General features: G+C 37.3%; 4 protein-coding genes across 8 annotated transcripts; 1 reads left to right on the forward strand and 3 right to left on the reverse strand.

Annotated features, from left to right (window-relative positions):
• Positions 1–570: 570 nt before the first annotated feature.
• LOC147868569 (protection of telomeres protein 1a-like) lies at positions 571–8,875 on the forward strand. 2 transcript variants are annotated; one of them, XM_087320910.1, is made up of 10 exons: positions 571–773; positions 3,353–3,489; positions 4,593–4,788; positions 5,918–5,985; positions 6,316–6,404; positions 6,489–6,779; positions 6,885–6,961; positions 7,141–7,199; positions 7,931–8,128; positions 8,237–8,875. In XM_087320910.1, the coding sequence occupies exons 1-10, from the start codon at positions 656–658 to the stop codon at positions 8,408–8,410; spliced, it is 1,407 nt and encodes a 468-aa protein (XP_087177036.1). In that variant the 5' UTR covers positions 571–655; the 3' UTR covers positions 8,411–8,875. The 2 variants fall into 2 exon arrangements, with proteins under 2 accessions (XP_087177036.1, XP_087177044.1); XM_087320918.1 differs by having other exon boundaries at positions 578–773; positions 8,242–8,875.
• Positions 8,876–9,537: 662 nt separating this feature from the next.
• Positions 9,538–12,120, reverse strand: LOC147868570 (pentatricopeptide repeat-containing protein At1g03540-like). Its single transcript, XM_087339551.1, has one exon. The coding sequence runs from the start codon at positions 12,118–12,120 to the stop codon at positions 9,538–9,540; it is 2,583 nt and encodes an 860-aa protein (XP_087195677.1).
• Positions 12,121–14,150: 2,030 nt separating this feature from the next.
• Positions 14,151–14,766, reverse strand: LOC147868571 (acylphosphatase family). The gene is made up of 2 exons (XM_087333717.1): positions 14,625–14,766; positions 14,151–14,515 (listed from the first exon to the last, which is right to left on the reverse strand). Exons 1-2 carry the CDS (start codon positions 14,640–14,642, stop codon positions 14,243–14,245), a joined length of 291 nt encoding a protein of 96 aa, XP_087189843.1. The 5' UTR covers positions 14,643–14,766; the 3' UTR covers positions 14,151–14,242.
• Positions 14,767–16,352: 1,586 nt separating this feature from the next.
• Positions 16,353–20,518, reverse strand: LOC147868572 (uncharacterized). Of its 4 annotated transcripts, XM_087320939.1 has the most exons (8): positions 20,326–20,518; positions 19,584–19,636; positions 18,941–19,162; positions 17,382–17,497; positions 17,214–17,297; positions 16,983–17,067; positions 16,801–16,882; positions 16,353–16,730 (listed from the first exon to the last, which is right to left on the reverse strand). In XM_087320939.1, exons 1-8 carry the CDS (start codon positions 20,384–20,386, stop codon positions 16,696–16,698), a joined length of 738 nt encoding a protein of 245 aa, XP_087177065.1. In that variant the 5' UTR covers positions 20,387–20,518; the 3' UTR covers positions 16,353–16,695. The 4 variants fall into 4 exon arrangements, with proteins under 4 accessions (XP_087177065.1, XP_087177057.1, XP_087177075.1 ...); XM_087320931.1 differs by lacking the exon at positions 16,353–16,730 and having other exon boundaries at positions 16,737–16,882; positions 20,326–20,517; XM_087320949.1 differs by lacking the exon at positions 16,353–16,730 and having other exon boundaries at positions 16,737–16,882; positions 16,983–17,064; positions 20,326–20,515.
• Between the last annotated feature and the right edge of the window lie 1,226 nt (positions 20,519–21,744).

Consider the following 21,744-nt stretch of genomic DNA (forward strand, 5'->3'; position numbering starts at 1 on the left):
TCACATGTCCAGTTGTTACGGCCCTTTAAGCATAACGTCACGACTCACAACTATGCCATTGTGAATTAGGAAAATGCTATGAACCAGAGAATGGGGTTTTCACAAAGGGAATAAATGCTTTACTCCTCTTCCCCCAAGCAAGGCATAATCACATAGGGTTTTCACAAGGGGGTATTCTTCAACTACATTTGGTAACAAAGTTGCATGGTTCAAAGACTTTAAGAAATGGGTTATTGTTTGATGGTCTCCAAGGCATATCATAACTTGGATATGTGATCAAAGGAAAAATTGATTATGTGATTTTACCAAGCAACGCACTGGGAAAACCTTGTCCTCTAAGGGATCTGACTTTTATATTTCACTCATTCTTAAGGCGCGACACCCTAAACCCTAAAGACCTCTGAGGATTAACACGACCATAAGATCCTCATGATTTGTAGTTAGGACTCAGGGGGACAACAAGGGTTTTTCAGTTATTTGTTACATTGTTTAAAGTTTAAACCAGCATAGTTTCAGGGAAAAAAGAAAATGATCAGTAATTTCTGTGAATTTCAGTAATTCTCATATTTATTTATTTGGCACACTTTATTCCTTTTTAAATTCCTGTCTCCTTCCCTCTCCCTGGTCTTCAAACCGAGAGGAGCAGGACATAGAAATGGCTGATGAATACGAATATAAGAGGCTGCACGATGCGATTCTCTTAGTGGGAAAGAAAGTGAGTTTCTATGGTGCAGTCAGTCAATTTGAGCAACCCAAAAATACCCGTGGATCAGGTATCCAAACTGAATTCTACTCATGTCATGTAAAATTCACATGAAGTTTCAGAATGCGTGGATCTTTCCTTATCTATTTAGTCCTTGATTTTCTTCTTCTTCCTCTACTTTGTTTTTATTTCTATTATCTATGTCTTCTTTAATGGATTGTTTCTTTATTTTCCTATATCTGTTAGTGTCTTGGTCAACAACATTATCAAAAGCTCATCATGAAAAGGTGAATCTCGATGACATCGAAAATGTGTGTGTTTTGTAGGTTCGCAATCTCAAATCTATCCCCTTTTAGCCTTATTTCCACACTTTTTATGTCTATATTCCGTTATTTCACACATGACCATGTCACCGTTAAAGATGATCTTGGTGGCATTAAAAATTCCTGCTATGTGGGTTTTCAACCAAAATTCTATCTTGGTTTTTGCCTTATGTACACAGTTTTCTTAGGCCTATTCTCTAATATTGTTTGTGTTAACCACTCGTCAAGAAAAATATAATTCTTCGTGGCAGTGGAAATTCATATTTTGTGGGTTTTGATGCTCATTTTATCACGAGTTTCCTTATTTACATGTTTTTATGTCTATATTCCACTCTTTTCACATGTTGGCCTAACCCATGAAAAGTGAAATTTTGTCGGTTGGGGGGCATTATAATGCGTGGTTTTTGGTCTTGATCCTTGGATCTATCATGGTTGCCATTTTCCATGGTTTTTACCAGTTTTGCATGTACACCTCACCATGTAAGTTATTCTTGGGGTTATGTTGAGTGACGCTGAAATGCTTGTTCTATGGGTCTTGATCGCTAATTCTGTCATCTCTGTCATAGCATGTTCTACCTTGATTGCACGGTTTTCGATGTCTACATTCAACTCTCGTACGTGTTAGTTTCACATGGAAAATGATTCGTAGAGTCCTGAATAACATTGGAATGTGGATGATGATCCTAAATTCTATCTCAGGTTGCCTTATTTCCATGAATTTTATGCTAATAACTCCACTCTTGTTCATTTTAACATCACCATGAAAGTTTTTCATAGTGTCCTCATTAACCAATATTGGAATTGTGTGTATTTATCTTGAATTCTATCAATGGTACCGTGTTTCCATATATTTTATGTTTGCCTTCTAGTCTTCCACATGTAAACTTAACCAAGCAATGGAATGCTTGGACTGCTGATTGACATTTAAATGTGTCTTTATAGGTCTTAATCCTGAATTCTTTGTGTTATATTTCCACAAATCTTATGTAAAATGTTCCACTCTTGCACATGTTAGCCTTATCATGAAAGTGATTTTTCGTTCACCTAATCATCAAATTTCATATATTTAGGACACATGTTTTTAAGGCTTTTGACTAGATCGCTGTCAAGGAACATGTAGTTATTCAGTAGAAACTTACCCCCCTGTCAAGAAATTACCATACACTTAATTTCTATACCTTTAGATGCCATGGACATTGGTACCCAAGCAACAAGTGTCATACAAGGAAAAGTGGACAAGAGAGAGAAACCTTGGGGAATAGCCTTAAGAGATTAAAATCTTCATATATGTACTCATGCTAAATGTACAAGAAGTATAACGGTGGAATTATAAACCGTTTACTTCTTCATGACTTTTTACCTTAGAACTAGAGTTTTAGTTCTCTCTCTCACACACACACACATTGAGCTTTAGCCCTCTCTCATAACCAATTGCATAAGCGTTATGCATTACCTTTCATTGTTAAGCCCTATCTCATTGCAAGAATGAGGTGATCCCACCACATGTACAGGCATATACATTCTGATTTCCTAAACAATGTGTCTTTTAACTGAGTGATTAATTGTGTGCATTAAGTAGGTTAAGTTGTAATTTAAATTTCTTTTGCTAATTGTGGTGATGACAAAGAAGATGAGCTAGGATTACAGTTAAGCTGTTGGTGCATGCAAGAACGATGGACACAGGAAAACATTGTATCTCTACAAATGCGCCTGATTTTTTCTTACTTCTCCAAATACCATTGGACAATGCCCAAGGATAAAAAATAGAAAATGGAGATGAATTGACCATACAATCAATAACTCAGTACATATATTTACGAATAGTATCATTGTCCTTGCCTGGTAGCTTTGTAGTACATAGGTGCATTTGGTCATTTTTAAGGGTTGAACGGAACCACTATAGTAACCGTCATATGCATTTTATTCTTTTTTATTTAATTCCTGACCGTCTTTCATCAAGTCGCACTGGGAGTCAATGATTGCTATATAGAAATTTCTCCATGGATTTCCTTGGAGATGTTCGATGCTTCCCTGAGCTTCCTTCATGACCACGAAGCCACTGGATGAATTGCCAGATAGATAATCTGGACTCTGCTGTTGCTCTGTGGCAAGTTGGGCTTGGCTCACTCAATGAGATAATTTCCTCCCCTAGAGCCTCATAGCGTGCCGGGAAAGGGGCCTATTCGAGGACATTTGGACGAATAAAAATGTTTTGGTGTTTTTCTCTGTAATATGCACATGATCATGAATGCATCAAATGGGAAGTTTCAAGTTTTTGTTGTTATCATGACTGCTGTTTTGGTTCGTAACTGATGATTGCTGACAGATATGATTTGTACCATGACGGTTGAAGACATGAGTTCATACAGCCCTGGTTTGCGTGTCATTGTTTTTTCTTCTACGGTAGAGGGCCTTCCACGGGTGAAGGCTATAGGAGACGTGATCCGGTTCCATCGAGCAGTGGTAAGTTCTTCAAAGTCATTGTTTACATGGTTAGTCTATGTGTTACTAAGGGTTTTTGAGTTGCATTTTTTCTGTGACATATTTGAGGAGAGATGTTTCCTTTTCTTTAGGCATTGACTAACATGCATACTATATGATAACCAAATACAATGGATAAGTCTAAATTTTTTTCAAACCCAACAAAATATTCAAAATTTCGACAAAGTAAAATATATTTTAAATTGCTTAAGTTAATTATTGTTTTGAACATCAAATGTCTCTAGAATTGACTCCTATAAAAGTTTGAAAATAAAGTACCCTAAAAATGATGTCCAAAGTAAACTGAATATAAGCTTATCAGTCAAGGATCTTTCAAGCTTAGCTCTCCAAGTGCTGAAATTTGAGTGAAAAGTTTAGCTATTATAATGTTGAAATTGGGCTTAGGGTTTGCCTGAGGTGGAGAGTATAGGGGAGGTTATAGATAGTAAACAGGGCTTCAGCTGTGCAGCAATGAGTATGTGATGTGCAAAAAAAGCACAGCGGGAAATTTGTGCAGAAAAGGAAGTAGATCAAATGAATATTAGGGGAAACTTTTCACGAAATTTCCCGCATGATGGAAAAGGATCAAATTAGGGTGGATACAGCAGAAAAGGAATTTAGGGTAGATCAAATGAATATTAGTGGAAACTTTTCACGAAAGTTTAACATTTTCAATGATCCTTTAAACAGAGTGTTCTGTTCACACACATGGTTGGAATCTATCCAAACAGCAGCATTTAGATGCAACTTGCTCTTGATAATCTTCAAGAGCACTGTGATATGGGCATTTGTTATAACACCATTGTGACTCTAAATAATGATATGGTCTTGTAGCTTTTCAACTACTGAGGATGACATACCTAAAAATATATAACTATTAGGGTCTAAGGGATAAATATAGAGGCATGTTGCTCGTATGATGGAAATGCTTCTGTATCCTAAAAATTTAGTTGAACTTAAGTTTTTCTTTTAATGAGTGCATGCTGATATTTTGCTTGTATAACTTTTGAAGTTTTGTCTTCAAGGTTTTGGTTGTTGCATCATTATTTTCACAGTGACACACATTATGTATGTAAATGATGCAGATTAACACTCACAAAGATGTGCCTCAAGCAATTGTTCGAATTAAAATGGGAGCATCATTTCTCATCTTTGATGGGATGAATGGAATTGGATACACACCCTATCAGGAATCATCCAAAAATTATACAATGAAACCTAATGATCATCAGCAAATAGATCTTATTCGGGATTGGGTCAAAAGACAGCCTATGGATATAGGTATGGTATGCCATATCACGATTGAAAACAAATAAATAGGTTCTGAGTTTTTATCCCAAAGTATATATAAAGACACTGAGGACATTCAAAATGGAAGGCATATTCATGTTTGTGTGCAGTGTGTGTGAGAGAGTTGAATATGCTAGAAAAAGTATTACAAGAGTGTACATTAAAAGAAAATGTAAATATGCTGATAATTCTCTTAGGAGGTAACAGGTTGTCATTGAGGGTCCTTGGGGTAGGCATATGGATGCACAAAGCATACTAAACATATTATTTTGTTAATTTTGATAACTTGGAAGCTGTAGAAAAACATTCACGTCAATTTAAGATATCCAAATGACCTCAAACATGAATAGATGGCAGAGTCAACTGCTATATATAACACTACTATTTGATGAGAATAAATTTAGTCGACCCTTGCAAATATGGCCAGATCTCAGTTGCTCTGATTGAATTCATGAAGTTTTTGGAAAACATGTAAGCATCATGAGGTGTTTACAAGCCATAAATTATATGAATTGCATAATAGAATGACAAATGAGAAAAAAATGTGAATGGAGACAGATAAAATAGATTTAACAGTTCATCAAAATTAAAACCCCTTATGGACGCAGGTTCCAACAGTTACATACAACAGAACATTATATATTGTTCATTCTCCGAAGGGAGGGAGTCTCTTGTCTCATAAGACTCTTGAAAGCAAGCTGGCTTTCATGGTGATAGAATAATGATATTTTACCAGATATATGTGTTTCCTTTAGATATACCATGCATAGAAAATGTGTTTGAAACTCCGGGCATAAAAAACAAATCTTCTTGGGAATTTCCCATGTCAGTATCTTTTTATTTTTTTATCTGTTGCTTGGCATCTGTATTTGACGAACAATAATTGAGTGGAGAAGAGATCTGTTCAAACAAGCTCTTCCCTAATTCTGTAGGCCTTTTAAACAATTTGAATGTTGGGCCTTCAGAAGTTACAGTTGAATGTAAAGCTTTAGAAACCTTTTTAGTTCATTTTCAAAATTATGAACAGGAATATTTAATTGATGATAAATTTACTTCATCTTGGAGGGTTACTATCTTCAACTCTTTGTCTCTTTTAACCTATAATTAGGATATTCAACAGGCTTAACTGAGTATCTTGTTCCAATCAGCGGTATTAATGAAGGGAGCTACTTTGACTTGTGTTGCAAGGTATATTTAGATCTCAAACTGTCAATAAATATTATTCTTCTATAGTATTTAAGTATTTGATAATCTGAATCTGTAGCATGCTAATGGAGTCATGTAATTTGTTATTTGTACAGTCATTTATTTATGTTTTGTTGTTTGAAAATAAATTATCTTTGAGAAAGATTCTTACTGTTCAGCATTCGATTACATCTCCTTCATCACATTTACTATACAATATGCAGAATTATTTACAATATCTTTTTCACAGATATTTGTTTTTACACTTGACAGCCTTATTTTATTCAAGGCTTTCCTTAGACCACTCATGTGATATGATCTCTTGTCTGACAGATCTTGCATGTAGATGACCAAGAATCTAATAATGCTATCATATTGTACGTTTGGGATGGTACAGATGCTCCACCAGCTTTTTTGACTGTGTAACTAAAATCTTCTTAAATCTCTCATGCTTCTTGTTACATTAGTTCTGGTCAATCTCCTCAAGTTGATATCTTTTAATACAGCTCTGAAGGAAGAGAAGGTCGAGAGAGAGTGTTCTCAACAGAGATAAAGGTAGAAGGTGTTCCAACACTTAAAAGGGATATAATTTCCTCCTTTCCTCCTGTCGGTACTGTATTGCCCATAATCCTCAATCTAGAAGAGAATCCCATTCAACCATATTCACCTGGCAATTGGGTCAAGTTCCGTAACTTGACATGCCGAGTCCATTCAGGGATTTATGAGACAATATTTCTACGTGAGAGTAAACTAAGTTTACTATCATCTCGCTGTGAGCTGGTAGAGAAGCGTGAGAGGTACTATGAGAAAGTGCTAATAATAATATTCTTAATGACAAGAAAAAAAGATAGCTCCACAATTCAAATTCAGGATGATTTAGCTTTTGATGTTCCTATGTGTAGAGAATTTCAAAGGAGGGTTCTTGATGCTGATCGGCGATTGCCTCAATCAGCTTTGAAACCTTTGCATTCTATTACAGGTATGCACATCTAACTCAGCTTGTTTTTGTGCGTAACACGGTGCAGCTTGTTAGAGCATTCAGTAAAAGCATTTATATATATATGTGAAAAAAATGATTAGGCAGGTCTAAAACTAAAGTAGCTCCTTTTTATGTTAACTTCTTTTTGTATACATTCTTGGCTGTACTATTGATTACAGTGACGGATTACGAACATGTACCTTTCTCAACCCTAAGGGAGGTCTTGACATATCCTGAGGTTTGTATTTATGAGAAAAACGCTCATTTCTGCCTCTTGTAATGATACACTTGAGAGTATACGTGCTTGTAGTAATTCATCTTTTTTTTCTTATTTATCTCGAGAAATGATCTGCGAGTGGTGTTGGATACAATATAAATTTCTGGGTTAAATTACTCGTATTGTAGATAGCTGGAATAATTTGAAAAGCACATTGTATTGGTTTAGTGATTATGATGAAACCTATCGAGGTAGCAGGGCTCTATCCAGGAGAGTTTCATAATGTGAGACTCAAGGGAACTTCGGTTAAAAATAAACCTGAGTTAAAGGTATAGGTGGGTTAAAGTGCTCGTAGGTATATATATAGATAGTCACGCGGCAAATGCGACTGGAGCATGGATGACTATGGCAGAGGGCTTTGGGGCATGAGAGAAAAACTAAAAGAAAGAAAGCAGATATATTAAAATCTCTAAGAGACCATAATGGGAACCTAAGGTGTGTTTGAAAGACTACTTTTATGGAGGAAGGTAGAATCATATGCTTAATATGAGAAACTAACAGGTCACCATTTTGTTTGGCATTTCAAGGTGTTTCTTTTTATCTGACAAATGATACCATCTGATTTAATAAATTGTTAATGCCTTGAAGGAAATGAAAGGGAGCACCAGAAGATTAAAATCACACACATTTCAGCTTTATTATTTCTCTCCAAACTCCAAGTTTTCTGAAGTATATTATAATTATGTTGACAGGTAACTTACAAGTTCCATTGTGTGGTACGTGTTGTCTCGACACTACCTACAAGAGTACATGATTTTTGTGTGCCAGTGGATCCAGAGATGTTATTGACATTTAACGAATGCGAAGGGAAGACTTATGTATATAGAGTACAGTTGACACTAGAGGATCCGACTGCACGCATCTGTGCCTACTTGTGTTTTGAAGATGCAGTATGTCATATACTTCTGGTTTCATCTTTGTCTTTATTTCCAATTTAAGACTAAATATGCATAATGAAGTAACAATTCATGGGCATCTTATATTGCATGTTCTGAAAGTGTAGGAACGCTTCTTTAATGGCCATCCTGCTACGGATTTGCATGGTGATAGTGCATCAGTTGGTGCTCTTGAGAGGAAAGTTCAGAAGCTTCTCGGGTTTGAAGAGAATAAGTTGTATGGAAGTGTTACGTGTGAGTCAAGGTTTAATCCTCCCTGGATCAAGTGTTGCGTGAAGTCTTATTATTTGCACAAGGAGAATCCATGGGGGTCTCGGCGCTTTCGGATATTTGGAACAGTACTCCTTTGATAATAATGTACACGTTTTAAAACCACAAATGCAATTTTTGTACATGATACCTTTTAGATCAGAAGGTAAATGCAGTGTTAGAAATGTTTGCAAGCTGCGAGGATTGTAACTAACGCTTGCGTGGTAAAAAGTTACGTTTTGTAGTTTTCTCTCTTTCTCTCTTTCTCTCTCTGTATTTTTCACTTTGTGCAGTGTCTTTAGGCCATCTAAAGTTTGAAGCCAATGTAAATATTCCATACTCTTGACTTTTGCGCAGTATAATGAGTCATGAGGTTGATTCAATGACAAGTTCATATGTAATGACATTTACCAAGAACTCAAACCTGGGTCATAATTGGATTGGCAATGGTTTGAATTTACGCTTGCAATCAAATCAGTTCTCATTCTATTTTATTGTGAACAATTCAATTGATGTCACAGCTACCATGTCTTGCATTGTACCGTTTGCAAACAATAGTTTGCATGCTAACATTTTTGAGCTGCCACAGCCACTTAAAATGATTCTATAATTCTGAACTTTGATGTATGTGTAGTTGAATTTAATTTGCATGTTGTGAGAGAATTAACAAAGACCAATGATCATGATAGTGATAATGATGTATACAGGAGGCAATTTTCTAGAAACTTTGATTGTCCCTTTTCTAGTGGTTATGCTTTTCTGATATCAAGTCTTGGATAACATCTTCATTTGGTTCTGAAAAACAATAATACCTCCTGTTTCTTTGGAAATCATTTTGCTTTCAAGGCTTCATGAAAATATTGTGGCAAGGAAATTTGAGACAATTATTCATGGGTTCTATCTGCACATATGCATACACTATTTTTTATTAACACCTGCAACACTAGTTCTAGGCATCGTTTAAATTTGCCACAATCCATTTGGAGCACTGAATGCTGTACCACCAAACTTGTCAAATGCAAAGTTCTGGTGCATTAGTCCATGCATGAGGTGTTTCCACGTATAAACTACAAACCTTGAAACACCACCAAAAGGTGTCCTAAGTAGTATCTATGTATTTGGATGGTTGGGTGGAGCGGTCACATCATCCCCTGTTACATGTCAAGGGGGACCTCAGTAATATTCATCACTCTCATGGCTTCAATCTTTTTTGCGTCCTCATGCATGCCAGCACCTGCAAAAATAGTAGCCATACATGCATACGCTGCAGCATTCCCTTTATCTAGTTGTATTGCATTATTGAAGGCCAATCTCCCAAGGTCAACATTTCCCCATTTTCTACATGCACCCAATAGAGCACCCCAGAGAGGAGGATAATCCGATGCTAGCATTGTCTCAATCACCAACATTGCCTTTTCAAAGTGTCCGGCACGACCTAGAATGTCGACTATGCACGTATAGTGCTCGGGGTCTTGTATCACACCATATTTGCTCATACTCACAAATTTCACTTCACCTTCATATACTAGACCTGAATGACTACATGCATTTAGCACTGAGAGGAAAGTCATCGCGGTTGGAGAGATGCCTTCATGTTGCATCCATTCAAAACAATGTAGTGCTTCTTCACCGCGTCCATGTTGGGCATATCTTGAGATAAGTGTTGACCAGGAGACCACATCCCGGATCGGAAGTTTATCGAGCACTACTTTTGCTTTCACCAGTGCACCAGATTTGGCATACATATCGACCAACATGCTGCCAAGAATAGCATCTTTTCCCAATAAACCCTTCCTTAAAATCTCGTCGTAGATTTGTTCTCCCTTTTCAATCGCCCTCATGATTCCACAAGCCTTTAAAATGCAAGTGAAGGTGATCATATCAGCCAAGAAGCCTTCACTTTGCATACGTCCAAAACAATGCAATGCATTGCTTCCTTGCCCTTGCAAGACATACCCAGATATTAAAGCATTCCAAGATACCAAATCACGAATGGTGAGTTTATCAAATACATTTTGAGCTTCTAGAAGTCCACCACATTTAGCATACATATCCACCAAAGCAGTGCTGAGAACAATACATTTCCCATTCAACCAACCCTTGGCAATTAGTTCGGCATGAGTTTGCTTGCCTCTTTCAATCACCCTAATGCTACCATAGGCTTTCAGAACACAAGCAAAGGTGATTGTATCTGGATGGATGCCTTGAGTTTGCATTTGCTTGAAACAGGATAATGCTTTCCCACCCTGCCCATGTTTGACATAAGCAGATATCAACGCATTCCATGAGATAGAATCAGACGCTCGAAGTTCATCTTTGAGAATTTGATGTGCTTTACATAGCGCTCCACATTGAGCATACATATCTACCAATGCACTACTGATTGCAACATGTTTTGCAAGAAATCCATTACTGATAACCTGATCATGAATTCGTTTGCCTGTATCAATTGCCCCTATATTAGCACAAGCTTTCAAGATACAAATGAAGGTGATGGCATTAGGAGAAAATCCCTTGATTTGCATTTGCTCAAAACAATCAAATACTTCTTTACATTTATTGTGTTGCAGATAGCCTGAAATGAATGCATTCCACGTGATAACATCCCATAATGAAAGCTCATCGAATGCCTTTTGTGCTTCTGAAAACGCGCCGCATGTGGCATACATACCTACCAGAGCATTGCTAAGTATGAGGTTTTGTTTCTCCAATAATCCCTTAAATGAAATCTCATTGTGGACTTGTTTGCCCTTGTTGAGTTCCCCTGTTCTACTACAAGCCTTCAAAACACAAACATAAGTTATGAGAGTTGGAGAGATTCCCTCTAGCTTCATTCTTTCGAATAAGAAGAAAGCTTCTTCACCTTGTTCTAGCTCACAATATCCTGAGATCAACATAGTCCATGATGCAACACTTCGAAATGGCAGCTCATCAAAAAGCTTTTGTGCATGCACGACATCCCCGCATTTCGCATACATGCCGACTAAAGCATTCCCAAGCACAGCATCTCTTCCCAACAAACCCATATACACAATCACCTCATGAATCTCTTTACCCTTGTCCAGTGCTCCTATACAACCACATGCACCCAGTATGAATGTGAACGTGATTGCATCTGGGGTGAGGCCCTCATTCTGCATGCGTTGGAAACATGTGATTGCGTCATTGTCATGACCCTCTTTGACGTACCCCGAGATCAAGGTCGACCATGTGACTGTATCTCGGATGCAGAGTGTTTCGACAACTTGTTTAGCTTCACCGAGCAAACCGCATCCAGTATACATGTATACAAGCGCATTTCCGAGAACTGTATCAGTCTCAGAGAGCCCCTTTATCACAATCTCAGCATGGATTTGCTGGCCTTTCTCACCCATCCTGAGGTGATTTCCACACGCCTTCAACACACAAATGAAAGTTACTACATTGGGAGAGATGCCCTCGAAGTGCATACATTGGAAACACATGAGAGCTTCCACTTCTTTGGCATGGTGAACAAGACCAGTGATGAATGCATTCCAAATGACCGTGTCATGGAGAGGAAGTGAATGGAGGACGAATTCAGCTCTGGCAAAATCACCACATTTGGCATACATATGGATCAAAGTGGTAGCTAAATGCGGGCTCTTCACAAATAACCCTCTATTTACTATCTCTATATGTGCTCTTATGCCTTCATGCACATCCTTGTTCTTCCCACAATGCTTTAATAATGCCAAGAAACAATCAATCTTGTTCATCTTTAATGATGGAGGACGTATGATCCATCCTCCTTTTTCTTCTTCCTCTTCATCTTTTTCTTCCTCTTTGGTATTGCATGGGTTTTTTTTCCTCTTTATCAAATAGAATGAAATTTACACAACTTCAAATGTCAGCATGGATATTGAATTTACTATGAAGAGTTGAATCTGGGTAGCCCACATACATTCCATTCTTGATTTAGGGAAAAACTCGGAAATAAATTCTCCTGTTTTCCCCTATATTTCGCTGAATTCTCTTTTAGGTTTTCATTATTTCTGTAAACGCCTTTGGTCAACCTCCTTTGGCCAATTTAATTCTCTCTCTCTCTCTCTCTCTCTCTCTCTCTCTCTCTCTGGTAAAAGCACACCATTACATTACTTGCATGTAACAACCACTCGCACAACTTCTTAGCCTTCTCTACCTATATGTTTAGGTAGAAGGACATCTTGCCAAAACCATTAGGAAGTCTGTATATGCATTTGAAGAAATGATCCCCACATGCTCCAACATCCAAAATTTCCAAACATCCCACCATTACGCAAGAGTGTCAGACTAGGGAACATTTTGGGAGATAATGGAAACATGTGGATCTCAAACTTTCCACTAAATGGTGACGATGTTTTGTATTGCACAATTTCATCTAATTTTGCATACTAAACAGTTTCTATTTATTTTATGGGATCTGTTTTTAGTCATCTTTCACGCATTTTTTGAACACAGATTATACGTTAAGAATATCATTCTAGAACATCAAAGCAATCCTGAAAGCTATGGGTTGCATCAAAATATAGATTACATATTCGTTGACACTTTTGGACTTTCGAAGAAGAAATCATCTCAGGGCTCCCTCCAATCGAGTGTTAAATTTGCAGTGTGCACTATGAGAAATTTATAACTTGGGTACCAACACATACCATATAATGAGACGCCATAATTTAGGATTACATCATTATTAGACACAGGATGAGGCATCAATTCATCTGATCTTGTCACATACATCAAATGTCTATTGTTATGATAACTTTAGTATTGAGTGAACATTTATAACACTTTCACTATACTCTACTACTATGCAATGACATATAATGCTCTAATGTATCATACACAATAATGAGGAAGCTTTCACAATTGTGAACTTGAGTAGCTACAAACCATTAAAAGAGATCACGAAGGTGATGACTTTGATTTATACTATATGATGTCAATGAAGTTCAATAAGGTGACATTGACTTTGCCATGTACATGCATCCCATATCACAAATGGTGACTCTTCTGATTATAGTTTAACTAAAGAATATCATCCAATAGGTATCTACTCAAAAACTTGGATCTACTAAAGTTAAGGTGAAGATGTAGTCATATGTTTCCTTCACATGGCGAGGCACATAGCTAACAAGCTCTGCCATTATCTCAAGGCAATGGTAAAATGGTGTGTCTTGCATGACACATATAGGGAGATTAGGGGTATTATTAACAAGGGTAATAGATTAACGCATCGTTGTTAAGTCTTTTGAACATAGTCCTAAAGAGTATGGTTTGGGTTATGGAAGTTATATATGTAAAATAGCATAGGCACACATAGGTCTATGCATTGGATAGCAAAAATGGAAGTTTGGCCACAATATCTCATATCATATCAGGTCTATTACATGTGGTAGGCTATCAGATTGCGACTCTCGTGCTACCATTTCACTTGCATCGAGCCTAAACCATTTGTTGTGGAGGTCAAATCAATGTAGCTTCTCTTGTGATCTATTGAATCGGATATGCCTACTTTTGTGTCAGTGGAGCATATGCTAGAGGTCTTTATAGATGGAGGTTCCATGATACCGCATACATATGCAATGGAAAAACACGTTCTCGTTTATAGTTCTAACACTTAGTTGTTGGAAGGGTCCACCAGCAAGGATGGAGGATCCAATGTCTACCGTGGGGCATGGAGAGGTTTTGACATACACATAATGTCTTGGACATGAATCCTGTCCAACCCAATCTAATATAGCACAAGCCAAGCCAAAACCATTACAACACAATACAAGCCAACCCAATCCAATCCAATCCAATCCAATCCAATATAATACAACTCTATTCCAATTCCAAGATTTCGGCTTCACAACAATTTCATTCTGTAGGTCTTCTCTCGAAACCCTTGGAAGGATGATCGAGAGACGCAAGGGGCTCCACGGTTACGGACGTGACGACTGCGGCCTCGGGCCCGATCTTGCAGCTCTCGACCATGGCATCCACGTCCCGCGTGTTCCCCGAGAACACGGCCTCGACCGACCCATCGCGCCGGTTTCGCACCCAACCGTCCAATCCGAGCCTGGATGCCTTCTCAACCGTCCATTTCCTGTAGTACACTCCCTGCACCCTGCCCTTGATCCTCACACTTACCTGCACATATAAAGGGGAAGAAGATGAGAGAATCTGAAAGAAGAAGTAAAAAAACTAATAATCTGATTAGGGTTTGCAGGAAGAAGAAGAAGAAGAAGAAGGTACTTACTGTTTTCACGGCCTCCATGGCAAGGCAAAAAACGAAAGAAATATTGATCTTCCTTCAGACAAAAGGCAGAAAGGCGAAGAAGTTAAATTTGAAGCATGTGATTCTCGTTATTGAATAGGATCCCCAATACACACTTTGTCCGGCTGGGCATATGTACTTAGTTTGGCACCATTGTGTTCGTGAAAAAAACTTGAGTTTTGCGTGTAAATTGCACCTTCGAAATCTTTGAGAATCGATTATTCATCGTGTGAACTTAGTTTGGCGCCATTGTGTTCGTGAAAAAACTCGAGTTTTGTGTGTAAATTGTACCTTCGAAATTTTTGAGAATCGATGATTCATCGTGTGAACATTGAACGGTGGAAAAGTATTGATCTCTTTCAAGGAAATCTAGCAGTGAAAAACCTTAGCAATTTCGCTACATTCTTTTTGCCGACATATTTTCTCACATCTCAAAATGAAGCGTTTTCTAATTTGTTGCGTCATATTGGGAACGAGTCAGTCATGGCTTTGCAATTCGAAAGCAAATTGCAATGTGTTTACTATCATGCCCTAATAGATTGGCAAGATATTTGAATCCCATGAGGAGGAGGGCTTAGAGTGGAGGATAATAGACCTAAGACATGTTGGAAATTTGGATAGCTACAAAGGTTTTGGGAATTTTATCCCTTATATATGACATATGTGGGAAAAACAAGCACAAATGCGCTCATTCCAAGATATGTATATTTGTTCTGGGACATAGAGAAATCCAAATGGCTTGCTTTCTCAAAAATGGTATCTCTCATTGCATCATTCTATTGTGTGTGCCAACGAACAAAATGTATTACCTAATTTGTCTTCTTGCGTCTTTAATCCCCTCATTACTCCATGATTTCATGTGATTGTGTCTAACTATTAATGGGTTTTATGCATCCATTGGATCATCTTGAGATGCCATGTTGGGGACACTCAAATGTTGCTAAAAAAAACCTTGTTTACATTAGAAGGTGCACTTAAATTTTTGAATGTTCAAAAAGTTAGTCAAAGAATCTTTGTTTGTATCCACACATTATAAATTATAATACTAAGGAGATTGATTGCACAATCTATTGTTTGGGTTTCTCCATTCCCATGGAATTATTCCATGTAATATTTCTCAATGCTTTGTATACAACTAAATTGTTATAATGAAAGACATTGAATACTTTGAAAAACAATATCGTTGTGATGGTGACAAGGAATTTTGTGATTACATCAAGTCAAACGAATTGTTAAGAATGCAGTCACATTTGTTGGCTTTTCCTTGAAAGCTGCATTCTAGAAGTTGCATCACTTAAAAATAATACTATGTTAGTAGGATGTCTTGTTTGCATGTTCTCCTATCTTTTGTAGCATGGCTCTTCACATTAAGTATCACATCATTTTTAATGTCTTAACTTAATAACAGGTTTTACTCCCATCGCAATTGATTCTTCATTCCACATATTGTGGTTCATATCCTATGGGACGTTTTATTGGTGCATGTCCCCATCCTTTGAGCACCAAGACAGTTCTCATTTGGGCATATGTATATTTGGCATTTCTGATAGCCCAATGAAAGATATAGATGAATCGTGAGATTATGATGGTACTGAAAAAAGTGGCTCAGATCATTAAAAATCAATGGGTCTAAATAGCTTCAAAAATGAACAAATTATCAACAAACATAATTAATTGAATCTAATAAAGTCAGCAATACCAATACAACAATAAGCTCAAATATAATTATATTATTTGCTTTATTTCACTTGTCAACATAACCCATATACAATCTTCCCACAAACTAACAAGTATAATCCAAAATTGGGCTTTGACTACACTAGGAATTCTGGCATCCAGCAAGTTACATTATACACTTTCCATTCTCACTCAAGACTTGAAATGGAAAAAAGAAAAGAAAAAATAATATCCCTGAAGATGAGTGAGTTATCAAAATGCAGGGCCCAAAAGATACACGGCGTATCATGGAAATACTAACATCTATTGGTCTTTTTGATGGATTAATCACACTTTGTACTGGATTGCAATATAGTAAAGCCAACAATGCTTGACTTCATCTCCTCCATCCGAGATGAGATCCAAATTGGTGGTTTGCAATATAGTAAAGCCAACAATGCTTGACTTCATCTCCTCCATCCGAGATGAGATCCAAATTGGCGTTTAAGTTGGCGTTCTTCACGCAGTGAGGCAAATCTGGAATCAAGTGTCTGTGGTTTATGCATGAGGCCACTAACAAAACCCTAGCAAATAAAAAAGAGTGGCAAAATTAGAAATACAACAGTTTCTTTCAGAGGGAACATAGAGTTTATCATAGCAAACAGACAAATAAGGGTCTCTCACATTGTTGGACACCCAATTTGGTCTTGGAGACGGAGAAACTCGCTTCCCAAAGGGTCTTGCCTTTATACCTCCATTCACCCCACTGCTAGTGAGTTGCCATGGTTAAATGAAGGAGTTCAAGAAAGGGGATGCAATTCATAAGGACAACTCTATACTAAACCAAAACTGTCATCCACCAGCATCACTACTAGCAGATACTATACATATACATACACACATATGAACACTCACTTTATCATCACATTAGGGCTCAGTAACTTTGCAGTTCTGGCACCAACACCTGCTAGCTGAACGGCTCCTTGCGCCATGGGCTTCCTGAGAGAAATGCAACCAAACTATAAAAAAGGCTCCTGTCGTTGAAATAAATTCACTGCATGACTGGTAGATTTCCAAGTCTACCTGCGCCACCTGTTCAAGGGTGCAGTCACATTATTCAATGATCCTCGTGTACTTAATTCAGTTGCAGCAGATATAGATCTTCTGTTAATCCAAGTCCTTGATTCAGCTACTTTTGTCTGCTTCATTTGAAATCAAGAGTCAGAGTTAAAGGTTACCATGCATTTTCATTATAAACAGGACATTACACGCAAAGCTCTATTCATGCATTGCCTGTTATTTGCAGCACATTGTGATGGCTCAACTTTTTAAAAATACTAACTACAAACATAAGATCAATCAAACTTTTATGTGCCAACTGATGAAAGAGGAATTCTAATAGAGAAACAATTATTGACATGAACAAACGCCAGCTGACCCTTATTTTAGTCAATAAGGGGGTATTGCTGTTTCAAAAGGCATTCTGCATAGACGCTCCTAAACACCCCAATTAATATTATGTTTTGCTCCTTTTTTTCCTAAAATGATAGGGTACACATCCCATTCTGTGATCAATTGTCTCATGGGCCAATTTTGGTCTTAGAAAACGTTAATATATCTTTCTTTATTTCTTGCATTAAGATCATGATCATGGAACTTTAGGAAACTGAGAGCTTTTATTTTGTTTCATATGGATAACATGAACTCACAGTAATCATTGTCTCATAGGCCAGTTTTGGCCTCTAGAAGACATCAGTGTATCTTTTTCTCTCGCTCTCTTTTAATTCATTCACTGAGATCACTCATTCTCTCATGCTCTTTCTCTATAATGTGTCATGGTAACTCAATATCAATACTTGATGTACAAGAAAATGATAATGTCTACAATCTATTGTTTAATAGTGACCATGTACCTTGAATTTGTAATGTTTGCACTGATGGGATTTCCCATATTTGTTAAAACAATACATGTAAAAAGTGGGTTATTCACAACATATTTGCAATGTCTTACCAAAAGTTGTAAATGTGTTTCCAACATTAAGGAAGTGCGCTTCCGGAAAGTTGCAAGCCACAGTGGTAAGTCCCATGAAGTTAATGCAGTGGCTGAATATACCAATTACGGTTTGTATATGAATGGTACTTTATGAGCCAATCATAGTAAGTCGCGCACCCAATCATTGTTTGTATTTGTATCTACCCACTTAGGAGCATATGACCATATATCTTCATTCAACAAGTGGAAGTGAACCCACCAGCAGGTTGACGTCATGACTGCCAAACTACAATGCTCTCAGCGTGTGAACTCAAAAGAAAAAGCTAAACATCGTGGAACATGAAAGTATGGTCGCAAGGGCAGAACTATCTGATCCCTGTTAGGTTTAGGTGGTTCAATACATAAACTACATCCTCAAAAAGAGTTTCACATAATCACGCTCAAGCACTTGTAATTGAGATTTTCTGTTTCTTCAATTTTAGTTGATGTGGCAGTAAGTAGGTATTATACATGTCCTATCTGAATGCAGGTTAACACTAACTTTTGACAGATAAGCATAAGAGTATTAGATACAAACTAAAGAAGATTTTACTGTTCTCATTTGAACATTTTCCAAAACAGGTTTCACAGAAGATTAGCAATAGAAAACCTGGTGGAAAGTCGATGATTGCAGTGTTTCGAACCTTTCCAAGACCTCTCTTCTCCTCTTAATATCCCTTAATTTTTGAATATCCTGTCCGAATTGAGAATCTTCCCCTCCGCTGTGATTCAAATGTTTCCTTCTTCGTTTTGGCATTCGGGGTAGTTCTTCCCCTTGTGCTTGTCCAGTTTCAGACATAGAGATAATCCCTAATCTCTTCTGTCTTGTAACCTATCTAGACAGAATATATATGCCAAGTTTCAAATTAATCCTCTGAATTGACACCAACATATGTGCTTTTTTTTAATTAACTAGTCCTCCAGAAAATCTGTAAAATATCCTTGAATGTTCTATGACATTTTTACAGGCTTCTAAAATATTCAATGAAAGCTTCTAGAAAAGTCATTGAAGGTTGGTTTTGGAACCTAAGTCCTTGAATGTTCTAGAAAAATCTAGAATCTAAATGTCCTTGACCTGACTAGAAGCTTCTCGAATAGTGTGTGATACATCCTATCAGTTCCCATTTAATTTCAGAAAGCCCTATTAAAACATTCTAGAATATTTTAAGACTTCTGTCGGCTCGATATTCCATGCAAAAACTCCATGGCTCTATTCCAAGATTTCAAGGAACGTCTTGAGAGAGATTAATCACCTTATCAGTCCGAATTTTTCTATCCATTTTCTTGGTTTGTTTGATAATATCATCTGCAAAACAGTTAAATTTAATGCTTATACTCGGAAAACCCCAAGATTTTCCGAATATTGCAATTTGATGAATCTTACAGAGCAACAAGTGTTTAATTAGAATCTCGAATACATTGCAAGAAACCCTGACAGTGATAGATGTTTCAGAATAGCTTCCTATATTGCATATATAAATGTTCCAGAAGATAAAAAAAAGAAAACTTTCATTTCATCCAAATCTCAAATTTGTTCGTAAGAATCCCTGAATCTAAACCCAATTTCATTGAGAGTAATGCTTATATAGAAAATGTCCAATATTTCATCTGATTAATATTCCATAAGAATAAAGCCTCACATCAAATCTCAAGAAATAACTTCATTATTAGATCAAAGCTGAATATCCTGTGTATTAAAGAAACCTAGCAGGATCCTTTGGTGTGTATTGTAATAACCAAAAATACCTAATGTAGCCTAACATGGCCTTTTATTCCGTAAACCTAATAGGGTCTGCTATTCTGAAAAAATAATATCGTAGCCTTAATCCTGGTTTCATAGAAAAAAAAAGAGTGAGAGAAAATGTGTGCATTTTTGAGAGTCTCGGACAAAACCAGCCGAAATTCGAAAAGAAAGAGAGAAAAAGAGAAATGTGCATTGTTTGGTTTTCCCCATCCCTAACTCTAGTGTTCTTAGTTTCACAGAAATATATCGACCTAATGACATGTCGACCTTGCGCTCGATATCGCCCAGATTGACGTCAAGCTGAGAGGCCATTCCAAAAACACAACAAAGGGATCAGTAAACCTTAACCCGCCGTCTCTTTCTGTTTCTTCTTCTTCTTCTATTTACTCAAAGCATTCAGGAAAAACTGCTGATTTTCCTTCTTCTTCCTCCTCCGTTGCTTCGACTTTTTTTTACCGCGCAGGTGTATGGATGTATAGCTAGAAACCGGATGTCCTCTTTCTTCTTCTTCCTGCTTCCTGCTTCCTGCTTCCTGCTTTAAGCTTAATAATAAGCCTTTAGGCCAGAGAGAGACAGAGACAGAGATGCATTAGCTCGAACGCAGAGATTTTGGTCTATACATACACTGTACACACTACAAATATGTACAGATTAGACCTAGGGTTTAGTAATAGTAATGTGTATGTACTGCATAGAAAGAGATATGTATGGCTATGGCAAGAGCACTTACTTATTCACACTTTCTACAAACACATAAAATCCAATGCCTCTTTCCAATAAATATACATACATACATTATACATATAATGATATAATGATATATGTATGTATGTGAGCATGTTTGTCGTTCCAGTTTCTTCTCGTACAAATCGCTCGATCCATGGCATCCAGTTTCATCATCCGAGACTTAACAAGTTCCTCCTGGGGGTTGGAGATGGACTGCATTATCTAATGATGAAGTCCCCTTCTTGTCTCTCTTTAGCCTAGTTGTCAGGTTGATTTCCTTTTCTAGCTTTTTTGCATTGTTATGAATTGGATGCTTAATCTCCATAGCCCTAAGCCCCCCCTCCTTACACAATTCATGTTCCCTTTATAGCCTTGACTTCAACAACAATTGATTTGCATAGTCATGTTATCCGTTAATGAATTAATTCGTTTCCTTTCTATTTGTTCCTAATTCACACCATGACCTTTGAAAGAAAAAAAACATTTGCATCTCTTTAATACTGTTGTACCGTGGATGAACTCAAAATGCCAAATTGCATCCCATGTAACATACTTCCATTATCTCATCAAAGTCATGATAAATGTTCAACGGAAGTCTTTTGTGTCCCTGTTTGTTGGGCTTTGCATGCTACTCGTTCCTTTTGAACACATACCTCCTTTCATACTTCCCTGAGAAGTTCACAGTGTCTCCATTAAGTCCTCCCACTCATTCAAAAAGACCTCCCCACCCTCTAGTTGCTTCTCCTTGTCTAAGAACATGTGCCATATCATAACTTTACAAAATTGCTAGAGCTAGCTACTAACGTAAGCATATGATAAGGACATAATAGATAAATAGAGGAGAGAGGAGAGAGAGAGAAGGGTGTCAATCCACCCGGCCAACCCCGAGTGAAGGGATCGAGACGGACTCGAGGCTCGATCAACATCCCATACCACCGTTGTGG

This window comes from Azolla caroliniana, unplaced genomic scaffold, assembly GCF_043228905.1.
Source record: "Azolla caroliniana isolate FFs.n. ecotype wild unplaced genomic scaffold, voAzoCaro1.0.p SCAF_1, whole genome shotgun sequence".
Lineage (NCBI taxonomy): Eukaryota > Viridiplantae > Streptophyta > Polypodiopsida > Salviniales > Salviniaceae > Azolla > Azolla caroliniana.

Excerpts from the sequence above, each read along its gene's own strand:
- LOC147868570 (XM_087339551.1), bottom strand. The coding sequence starts at position 12,120 with ATGAACAAGATTGATTGTTTCTTGGCATTATTAAAGCATTGTGGGAAG.
- LOC147868569 (XM_087320918.1), top strand. The coding sequence starts at position 656 with ATGGCTGATGAATACGAATATAAGAGGCTGCACGATGCGATTCTCTTA. Across the intron at positions 6,405-6,488 it reads CCACCAGCTTTTTTGACTGT|CTCTGAAGGAAGAGAAGGTC; the intron begins GTAACTAAAATC and ends CTTTTAATACAG. Across the intron at positions 6,780-6,884 it reads CTGGTAGAGAAGCGTGAGAG|AGAATTTCAAAGGAGGGTTC; the intron begins GTACTATGAGAA and ends TCCTATGTGTAG.
- LOC147868572 (XM_087320939.1), bottom strand. The coding sequence starts at position 20,386 with ATGGCCTCTCAGCTTGACGTCAATCTGGGCGATATCGAGCGCAAGGTC. Across the intron at positions 19,163-19,583 it reads GAAAAATTCGGACTGATAAG|GTTACAAGACAGAAGAGATT; the intron begins GTGATTAATCTC and ends CTGTCTAGATAG. Across the intron at positions 16,731-16,800 it reads TGAAGAACGCCAACTTAAAC|ACCAATTTGGATCTCATCTC; the intron begins GCCAATTTGGAT and ends ATATTGCAAACC.